This window comes from Zingiber officinale, chromosome 5B (assembly GCF_018446385.1).
Source record: "Zingiber officinale cultivar Zhangliang chromosome 5B, Zo_v1.1, whole genome shotgun sequence".
NCBI lineage: Eukaryota > Viridiplantae > Streptophyta > Magnoliopsida > Zingiberales > Zingiberaceae > Zingiber > Zingiber officinale.
In genome coordinates, this window is record NC_055995.1 from 121,575,395 (window position 1) to 121,586,702 (window position 11,308).

The following is an 11,308-nucleotide window of genomic DNA, read 5'->3' on the forward strand; positions in this document are numbered from 1 at the left end:
GCATCACATGCTTAAATTGCTGCTTCTAGAAATTAAGGCACAGTTGTTAATTAATGCGCCAAAAGACACTTTAGCTCATAAGATAATCTCACTGAACAGATCAGTGTTTAACTTGGTCCACTAGAATGCCATCATTAACTGCTAAGAACTTGTTTTCATGCTTAATCTTTCAACAATTCCTGCATGCTTTTATACACATTTGCATCATTGAGGTGTGGAAGAAATTGGTGTGCTGCTCATTCACATTTTATTTGGAGGGGACAAAAGCACCTACGAACTATTGCTCGAGCACAGACTTTAAACCCCTGATTAGCTACAAGGTGGCCCTTTGGTGCATAAACTAAGACTCGAGTTCGATTTTTTTCTTCAATCTCTGTCTTTCTTATTCTCACATGTCCCCCTGCTTTTCCATAAAACTAATGCTAGAGAATTGGCTGCTGCGAAGCTTTACAAATGGCTGCAAAGCTTGTTGCTTGGAGAAATGGGAGTGGAGTCAAAGTTCAAAGGAGTCTCGTACGCTGTTTGGTTTCGATCAAAAGCCATCGCTTTGGGCTCCTTCGTCACGTGTTGATTTTGTTGATTCTGTCTATAAAATCCTTCCCTCCCTCCTGCTCTTCTGCCACAACGCACATCCCAATCCCAATCCCAATCCCAAGCTGCGGCTCCTCTCGGTCGCTCTTCTCTGTCTCCATCTGCTGTAAAAGCCAAAGCGAATCAATCGCTGAGTTTTGTTTGGAGGAGGATTGAGGAACAGTACTGTTGGAGGAAGTCGTTAATGGAGTCCCATAGCAGCGTGGCGGCGAGTGAGGAGGAGGCTGAGTTGAGGAGAGGACCGTGGACGACGGAAGAGGACATCGTCCTGATGAATTATATCGCTGTTAATGGCGAAGGGAAGTGGAATTATCTGGCTCGTTGCGCAGGTATTCATTTACTGCGCTGAAGAAGATTGCTCTGTTTTTTTCCCCTTCGGAGGAAGAATAAAAATTGGATTTTTGGAACAGGGCTGAGAAGGACAGGGAAGAGCTGTCGCCTCCGGTGGCTGAACTATCTCCGTCCGGACGTCCGGCGAGGCAACATCACTCCGGAGGAGCAACTGCTCATCTTGGAACTCCACTCGCGCTGGGGGAACAGGTAGTCGATTGAATTCTGTGTGTGTTTGAATATGAATTTTATTCATAAATTGTTGGGGATTAAATTAATACTCGTCTGCACTCTTGCGAAGATGGTCGAAAATAGCGCAGTATTTGCCGGGAAGAACCGACAACGAGATCAAGAACTACTGGAGAACGCGAGTGCAGAAGCACGCGAAGCAGCTCAAATGCGACGTCAACAGCCAGCAGTTCAAGGACATCATGCGTTACCTGTGGATGCCCCGCCTGCTCGAGCGAATTGGCGTGGCCTCAGGCGGCGGCGGCGGCGGCGACTCCGCGGCCGCAGCCGTGGAGACTCCGGCGACCTGCAGCGACTTCCCGATATCCGAACGGGCGGCGGAGGCGAAGCCCAGCCCGGAGAATTCGAGCGCCGCGGGGTCTTCCTCCACGACGTCGGTGGATTCGCTCAGCATGCAGCTCTCGCCGCAACCGGTTTCCGGCGGCAACCTGATGCAGCCGGCCGGTGAGTTATGGACGGAATCGCTGATGAACGCCGTCGACTTCCCGGAGTTCGAGCAGATGATGTGGCCGGCGGGGGAGAATTTGTGGAGCGTGGATGACATCTGGTCGATGCAACAACAATTTTAACCGGAATCGAATGAATATTGTCATGGAAGGTGGAGAAGTGGGAAGAAGCATTAAAATTCTCTTCGATTTTGTAGAGAAGAACTAACACATGACACATGATCACTGTGGCTTCCTCCCACTTCTTCTTCTTCTCCTTCTTCTTCTTCTTCTTCAAATAATTTCTGTAAGTGTGATTCTTCAGATTAACTTGTGCATGATTTTATGTTGAAACATTATTAATTATGATAGTGGATAACGATAATAAGCAATAGTAAAGGACACTGGGATAGTGGAAGTCGCCATCTGTTTATGTGATGTGTGATGATCTTCCTTCTGATCACTTGCAACTTGGAAGGAAACAACTGTATGTACTCTTCAATAAAATGTCGTAGTTTATACGTAGCTCAACAAAGTCTGATGAAGCTCGAGCATGAATCAAAAACTGGCCTGACAACTTGGGTGTCTGGTCATGTCTTAATTCGCTCCCTTCCCTCTTTTGATCGAAAGTCGTCCTTTGAGTTGCTGACCTTATTGATTAGTTCAAGTAACTTAACCATCTAATTGCTTGGGTCTATTCAATTTTGACCCGACTCAAGTTGTACTCAAGCCTAACTGTTAAAGTCGACACTTTTTCCATGGAGTTTTTTCGGTTTGACTGAGTCAAAAATAGTTTGGGTCGTTCTTGACGTCTGTGGACCGAAGCATGAGTGGCAGGATTATAATACGATATCATCATCCCACGCGGGGATTCCATATGGTAACGCAGTTCAATTAGGCACTCAACCCTAGAGCATTAATCACAAACTCTTTTTTTATTATTATTTTTTAAATCTTGGGTGAGGGATTGGTAAGGGCATCTGCAAGATATATTATATGAAATAAAAAAAAATTAAAGAAAAAAATTCTAAGATAAAATTTAAAATTTATAGGTTTAAGAATGGTGGTAAAATTTTAAATATGCTCTTTCATTTTAAAATATAATATGGATGAGATCAATAATTAATAATATATAAAAAAATAATAATTAATAATATGGATCTATAAAAAAGTTAGGAGGAAGTTTTTTTTTTTTATAGAGGAATAAGTGATAGATTTTTATATTGTTATATGATATTAAGGTATATATTATTAGAGATTAAAAAAATTCATACAAAGACGGGAGATGAATGGATAGGAGATTTTTTTTAAAAAAAAATAAATTTAACTTAATAAAAATTATATATATACATCACTTTTTTATTATTTTTTATAAACTCAATCAAAATTACTTAAATTTAATAATAACTTTAAATTAATTAAAAGTTCACATAGATAGACTAGATCCAATTGAGTCCACATTGATGGACTTAATCTCCATAAGGTTGAACTCACACTTGATTAACACACACATAACTAATTGACATTAAAATGACTAAACCTAGTTAAGTGATCTAATACTTCATTGCATATAAGGAGGGTCTAGATTAAATGGATGTGGATTCAATGTATAGATCAAAAACTCGGTTCATTAACTTTGATGGACTGTTAATGATGGATGGATTTTAAGGAGGATAGTCCCTATAGGATGAGCTTGATATAAAAAAAGATAAGACTCATGAATTAGGGCATGTTCTAAGAGTCGCTTTAACCTCTTCTTTTCCTCATCAAGAGAAAGCTAAGGATTACCGCCACCCACTCATGTAGAAGACTTTTCCGCAATAGCAAGAACTCCGACGATAAGTAAGAAGCATTAGCCTTTTGCGATGAATTCAGGTCAGTCATTCATGTGCTATTGTTTCAATTTGTATTGAAGTTTAGAGGTTGATAGAAGCTAAATCTTGTTATCGATATATCCTCTAGTTCATATATGATGTATTTTAAGTCTTTTAATTGGTATCAAAGCGATGTATGACTTGTTATCAATTTTTAAGGTGTAAGGATAATTTTTCAACGTTTTGGCACAAATATATCAATTTTTGCATTTGATTCCATATGGATGAGTGAAATTGATATATATTCGTTGAATGTAGTATGAATATATTAGGATTTAACCTTTGAATCGAGTTTTTCGCATTATCTATGAAGAACGAGATTGGCGGTGCGATTTTAGGGCAGAAAATCGTGTTTCAGAAATAGGCATTTTCTGATATTAATATGATCCGGTGATGAGGAGGGGCCCGGTCAACAGGGTGGTCAATGACAGGGTGAAGGTCAAAGTCAAGATTGGTCAACGCCCCGACATTATCGTCCGATCGGGCGACCCCCTTTCCCGACCGCAAGAAAGAATCTCCGAGCCTACATGAGGCAGACGTTAGCACAACTCGGTCATGAACCGAGCTTCAGGCGCTCAAACTGACACGGTATGCGCCGAACGACCAACTTGCTCGGACTCACATCAGCAAAACAGTGAAGACCAAGCAGACTACATTCAGACATAAGCTCCTATGATCGGCATAACAGCGGAGCCCTGACAGGATGTTGGTCGGGCAACCATTCTGCTCGACCCGAGGACAAGATCGCCCGGGCGGCCGAGGGTTGAACGAGCGGCCCTTCCGCTCGGCCTGTAACTGACAAAAGGAGGATCAGAGGATATCCTTATGAGAACTTGTGCCGCCGACAGTCGGCATGCTTGGCGGCATAGTCGGGCAGAAGATCGTACGACGGAATCTTCCACCGTCTTGTCAGAGATATGCTCGGGTCGTTAAGGTTTGGTGTCAGAGGCACTTTTCTGACACATCTTTTCAGGGTATGCTTTGAGGAGCGTGCGCACCTCGAGAAGCGCACGTGCTCCATGGGATTCCTATATAAAGACCCCCAAGCTTCGACGGAGGTATTCATAATCACTACTGTAGCTACAGTTACTCTGCCATTTTGCTTTCTCGTTTCTTCCACATCACCAGTGTTTGACTTGAGCGTCGGAGAGCCATCGCAGGGGAACCCCTCCCCGGCTCGGCACTGACGTTGTTATGGTTGCAGGCTTCATTGACGAGGAGTCCACTAAATGTCAACGGGAGCGCCACGTTCCCAGCATCCACTGCCTCAACTCTCGGACATGATCAAATTTGACGCCGTCTGTGGGAACACAGCTGCATCCGAGCCGAGAAAATGGAAGAACCTAGACGACTGCACACCGTGACACTCACCCAAGAGGAGCTCGACGGGCTAATAAAAGCGCGAGCGACAAAGATTGTCGAACAATAGCAGCAAAATGCACTAGCCGACCAACTGGCGCAACAAGCAACGTCTGCCTCTGGAGGCCGAGCGGCTCAAGACGACTGGCTGGAGCAGTATTCTATTTGGGGACAAAATAGACTGCCGACCGACACATATGGAGAAGCTCCACCCGCGCTCATTCCATTCCATCGAGCTCTGTTCCAAACACTCTCAGAGGGTTGCGCAAGCAAACCAGGAGAGGGGATCTTCTTCAGACGAAGCGCTAGATCGGGACGCAAGGGGTGTAATCGAGCCGAGCCGAGCCATGTCGAACTCTTGGATGTTTGAGTTTGACTCGTTTATAATCGAGCCGAGCTCGAGCTTTATTTAACGAATATATTTATGACTCACGAGCTTATTCGAGCTTTTATCGAGCCTAAACGAGCTTAATATAAATTATAAATTTAAATATTCATTAAAAACTAAATTATATATTTTTAAAAAATTATAATATTCTTGTTAAAATTTATAATTTTATTCTAATAAATAAATTTAATATATTTATCTATGTTTTTCATAAGTAAAGTGTAAAATATATAAATTCAATATCATAACTATTATTATTTTTATTTAAAAGTTGATTTATGAGCTTAACGAAAATGTTCACGAGCTAACGAGCCGAATATTGTGAAGCTTGAGCTTGGTTTGTTTATCTTAACGAGCCTCATTAAACGAGCTCAAACGAGTTTTTATTGAATCGAGCTTCGAATAGCTCACGAGCGGCTTAGATCATTTACACCCCTGTCACGCAAGGAAAGACAAGGCGCCCCGAGACGACATGTCTCCCGAGAGGATCAACCGCCAGTTATCTGAAGCAATACTTCAAGACCCTTTGCCGAGGCACTACACTCCCTTGACAATCGGAGAATACAACGGATCGACCGATCCGAATGACAATTTGGGAAAGTTCGACAATGCTTATACACTTCACCAATACACAGATGGGGTGAAGTGTCGAGTCTTTCTTACAATGTTGTTCGACTCGACCCAGGGATGGTTCAGGAGGCTATCAGACGGATCAATACAAAGCTTCAAGGACTTCCAAACGGCCTTCCTCCACCATTTTACAAGCAGCAGGCGCTACCAAAAGACGTGCGTCAGTCTGTTCTCTTTGAAGCAAGGGCCAAGAGAAACCCTCCGAGTATACATCCAACGCTTCAACCAAATAGCTATGGATATCCCCTTAGTCTCATCTAAGACCATGATGAATGCTTTAACCTAGGGGCTCGTAGAGGGAGACTTCCTCCGGTTGCTCATCAGGAAGCCGGCCTGCGACTATGACCATATGCTCAAGAAGGCTAATGAATATATAAACATGGAGGAGGCTCAGGCAGCCAGAAGGAAGGAGGCGACATCCGAGCCCGCGGTGTCGACCGAACGACGACCGCCGAGCGGCCACCAACCGCCAAGGGGGCCAAGAGCTGAAGGTCGACCGCACCAAGAAGCAAGGGCACAGGCCGTGCAGCATGTGATTTCCGATCGGCCAAAAACAATGAAGGGCAAGGTATGGACGCCTATGTTTTGTTCCTTCCACCAGTCAATGTCACACAACACCCATGATTGTCGCGGGTTTACGCCGATCACTCGACCGACGCCAAGGGGTTATCGTCGCCTTTAGTGTGTCGGCCCAAAGGAATGGGCGCTATGTGGCCGATTAGAGGCATTGTGAGTGATGCTAGAAAACATAAGTTAACTAAAGAAGCTCATGAATAAGGTATCATGCGCATAATGCGTCGGCCCAAAGGAAGACGAGTTATGTGGCAGATGAAGGTGTTCATGAGTTACTTAGAGAGTACCAATAGCAAGTTACAATTTAGTCCAAAGACTTAATATAATGCTACACTGGATATCTCTGTGTATGCCCATAAAATTGCATGTTTTATTTGTTGCATTTTGTTATTGCACAAGATACATGTCTTATTTGTTAAATTGAGCTATGTTCTGTTTGCTTTTGTTTATGTAATATTCTCAATGTCTGCTAATTTGAACAACATTCCCATGTTTACTGGCACATACTTTGGACAATGGAAAGAGCATATTACGATTTTATTGGGCTACATGGATCTGGACTATGCCTTTAGGCATGATCGCCCTGCACCTTTAACTGATGATTCGACTATGGATCAAAAGGTGAACTTTGGCAAGTGAGAGTGATCTAATTGCATGAGTCTGATGATCATGAGAATGTCAATACCAGAATCACTAAGGGGTTCAATAATTGAGAAGGAGGATGTTAAAACCTTCCTTAAGGAATTAGCAAACCGATTCGCCTCAAACAAAAATATCGAGACTACTACACTTCTCACAAAGTTAATGTCCATGTGGTACACAGGGAAGGGTAATATTAGAGAGTACATCATGGAGATGTCTAACCTGGTTACAAGGCTTAAGGCACTAAAGTTAGATATATCTGAAAGTGTCCTTATGAACATCATCTTAATCTCTCTACCTACACAGTTCACTCCTTTTAAGATTAGTTATAATACTCAAAAGAAAAAATAGACACTAAATGTGTGTATAGGAAGAGGAGAGATTAAGAGGTGATACATCTCAAAGTGCTCACTATGCATCCTCATCTCAATATTCGAACAAGAAAAAGAAGAAGGGTAATGGTAAAGGTAAAAGTAAGGGTAAACAACTTGTAGTGACTGGAGCTTCAGGGCATAAAGTGCAAAAGCAACAAGATTCAGATCCAACTTGTTTCTTTTGTAAAAGGAAAGACCATCTGAAGAAGGATTGCCCTAGATACGCCAACTGGCGTGCTAAGAAAGGTATACTTCTCAACTTTGTTAGTTCAGAAGTCAGCCTAGCTACTGTACCTAATAACACAATCAACCTAGCTACTGTACCTAATAACACAGTCAACCTAGCTACTGTACCTAATAACACTTGATGGATAGATATTGGTGCAACTATTCACATAAGTGTAATTATGCAGAGTTGCCTCACGAGCTGAATGCCAATTGATCCGAAAGATTCATCTATATCGAAAATGGGCAAGAAGGCAAAAGTAGAGGCAATAGGTGTCTTTAGAGTTTGTTTAAGGAACAATGTACTTTTGAATTTGTAAAATACTTTTGTAGTGCCATCTTTTAAGCGGAGCTTAATTTTTATTTCATGTTTGGACAAATCCGGATACACTTGTTCATTTGGAAATGGAAAATTTAGTATTTTTCAAAATTCTATCTTATGCGATATTGGTTCCTTGATTTACAAGCTATATAGATTAGATACTGAAATTTATACGGATAATTTTGTGATGCATAGTATAAGTGTGAAACGTGGTATGACAAATGAGAATTCATCTATATTGTGGCATAGGCGTTTAGGACATATCTCTAAATAACGCCTAAAAAGGTTAATGTCACTAAGAATTCTCAATTCCCTTGATATGTCAGATTTTGGAATCTGCATTGAGTGTATCAAGGGAAAAACAACTAACAAAAGTAATAAAGGTTCAAGGTGGAGTAATAGAGTCTTAGAACTTATACATACGGATATATGTGGACAAGTCCCTAAGATTTCTTGGAATGATCAATAATACTTTATAAGCTTTATAGATGATTATTTCTGATATGGATACTTGTACCTTATTCATGAGAAGTTGAAATCCCTAAGCATGTTCAAAACCTTCAAAGCCGAAGTTGAAAATCAACTTAGTAAGAATATTAATGTAGTAAGATCAAACCATGGTGGTGAATACTATGGTAGGTTTGACGGATCAGGTGAACAACATCTTAGGCCATTTGCGGATTACCTTGCTGAGTGTGGTATCGTGGCGTAATACACCATGGCTGGGAGATCTCAGCAAAATCGTGTAGCAGAGCGACGAAACTGAACCCTCAAGGACATAGTGAGAAGTATGATTGCATTTTCTTCTTTACCAAAGTCTTTGTGGGGTGAAGCACTCAAGACTGTAGTTTACCTACTCAACAGAATTTCTAGTAAGGCAGTAACAAAAACCCCATACGAGTTGTGGACAGATAGAGCACATAGTCTTAGGCATCTACATGTCTGGGGTTGTCCAGTTGAAGCTAGGCCCTATAGGCCTAACGAAAGGAAATTGGACTTAAGAACTGTTAGTTGTCATTTTGTAGGATACTCTGAAAACTCCAGAGGTTTCAAGTTCTATAACCCCTTGAGTAGATCCTTTTTCGAGACGGGTAATGCCAAATTTATTGAGGATGGTGGGAGTGATAAAGCTAGGGATATATCATTTGAGGAGAATGTTAATGATCCTAATATGGAAACTATTGATGTAACTAATAGTGAAATGGTTACCGTTCCATATATAGTTGAAGCTGCACAATCAGAAGGGGTAGTTAACCATGATATTTCCATGTCACCTCCAATTCATTTGGAAGGTACATCATCTCAAATAGAAGTATTCACTCTTATGATTGAGAATGACTCCCAACCACCTCAAGATCAAGTGCCACTAAGAAGATTCATTAGAGAGAGGAGATCCACAATGTCTCGTGATTATGTTTACTCCAAGAGCATGAGTTTGATATTTGGTTGGAAGATGATCCCATATCATTCCAAGAAGTCAAACAATGCCTTCATCTGAAAAAATGGATCAATGCCATGAAGGAAGAGATGAACTCTATGGCGTATAACGACGTTTGGGAACTTATAGAATTGCCTGAAGGTGTGAAATCCGTTGGCTGTAAATGGATATTTAAAACCAAATGGAATTCACATGGTAATGTTGAAAAGTATAAGGCACGCCTAGTCACCAAGGGATTCACTCAAAAGGAGAACATTGATTACAAGAAGATTTTTTCGCCAGTTTCGACAAAAGACTCCCTTAGGGTAATCATGACACTTGTAGCTCATTATAACCTAGAGCTACACCAAATGGATGTTAAAACTACGTTTCTCAATGGAAATATTGAAGAAACTATATACATGGTGCGACCAGAGAACTTTGAGTCAGATGACTCAAAGCACTTAGTATGTAAACTAAGGAAGCCCATTTATGGTTTAAAGCAGGCATCTCGTCAATGGTACCGGAAGTTTGATCAACTGATTTCTTCATATGGTTTCAAGGAGAATCCAATTGATCAATGTTTGTACATTAAGTTCAATGGGAGCAAGTTCATTATACTTGTTCTTTACGTGGATGATATATTGCTTGTAAGCAATGATATGAGTCTGCTGCTAGAAACCAAGTCATTTATATCCGATGAATTTGAAATGAAGGATCTTGGTGAAGCATCTTTTGTCTTAGACATACAAATTGTTCATGATCGTTCTGGTACACACTTGGACTATCACAAAATGCCTATATAGAAAAGGTGCTCATTCAGTATGACATGCAAAATTGTGCTCCCGACGACACTCTGATGGCAAAGGGTGATAAACTTAGCTTGCAACAATATCCACGTCATGAACTTGAGATCAAGGAAATGTAGCAATTTCCCTATGCATCAGCAGTAGGGAGTTTGATGTATGCTCAGGAATGTACGCGTCCGGATCTTGCGTACATTATAGGGATGTTGGGCAGATATTTGAGTAACCCTGGACCAACGCATTAGAAAGTCATAAAGAGGGTTATGCAGTATCTGCAAAGAATGAAGGATTACATGCTCACTTATAGGAGATCGAGTCATCTGGAGATCATTGGATATTCAGACTCTGATTTTGTTGGATGCTTGGATAGCAGGAGGTCCACTTGAGGTTATATCTTCATGTTGGCGGAAGGGACTATATCATGGGAAAGCGTCAAATAAATGCTAATAGCACTTCCATTATGGAGGCAGAGTTTATAGCCTGCTATGAAGCTTCCAACCATGGGATATGGATGCGAAATCTTATCATAGGATTACAGATACATCGACAGGCCATTGATGATCAACTGTGATAATAAAGCTGCAGAATTGTATTCCAAGAACAACCACAGTTCGTCGAAATCTAAACACATTGACATAAAGTTTTTGGCGGTTAAAGAAAAAGTTCAGAGTGGTCAAATAATGATAGAGCATATAAGGACAAATTTCATGTTAGCGGATCTACTCACCAAGAGTTTGCCACCTAAGGTGTTTCATCAGTATGTGCTGAATATGTGGATTCTTCCTTTTGATGAGGTATCCATTATGTAGGAATCTGTATTTTGTGTGATGCTCTATGTTCATAAATACATATTCTTTAGTCCATTGTATATACTGTAGTTTTTCTATGATATATGGATATCATATTTACTATTCCGATTTTGCAATTGGTTGTTGTAAATATGATGTGGATTCTATTTGGAGTCATAAAGTTGAATCATGATTTACCACTACAATTTAACATAAAGTTCATAAAGAGGACTTATTGAGAATGAGCACTTGTAGATCACATTTTGTACCATTCTTGTACTACACATCCACATTTGATCTATGCCATTAATGATA

The 11,308-nt window shown here is 40.9% G+C and overlaps 1 protein-coding gene across 1 annotated transcript; it reads left to right on the forward strand.

Annotated features, from left to right (window-relative positions):
• The first annotated feature begins 588 nt into the window (after nt 1–588).
• On the forward strand, nt 589–1,949 carry LOC121985684 (transcription factor MYB2-like). The gene is made up of 3 exons (XM_042539282.1): nt 589–920; nt 1,002–1,131; nt 1,223–1,949. Exons 1-3 carry the CDS (start codon nt 776–778, stop codon nt 1,737–1,739), a joined length of 792 nt encoding a protein of 263 aa, XP_042395216.1. The 5' UTR covers nt 589–775; the 3' UTR covers nt 1,740–1,949.
• Nucleotides 1,950–11,308: the final 9,359 nt, after the last annotated feature.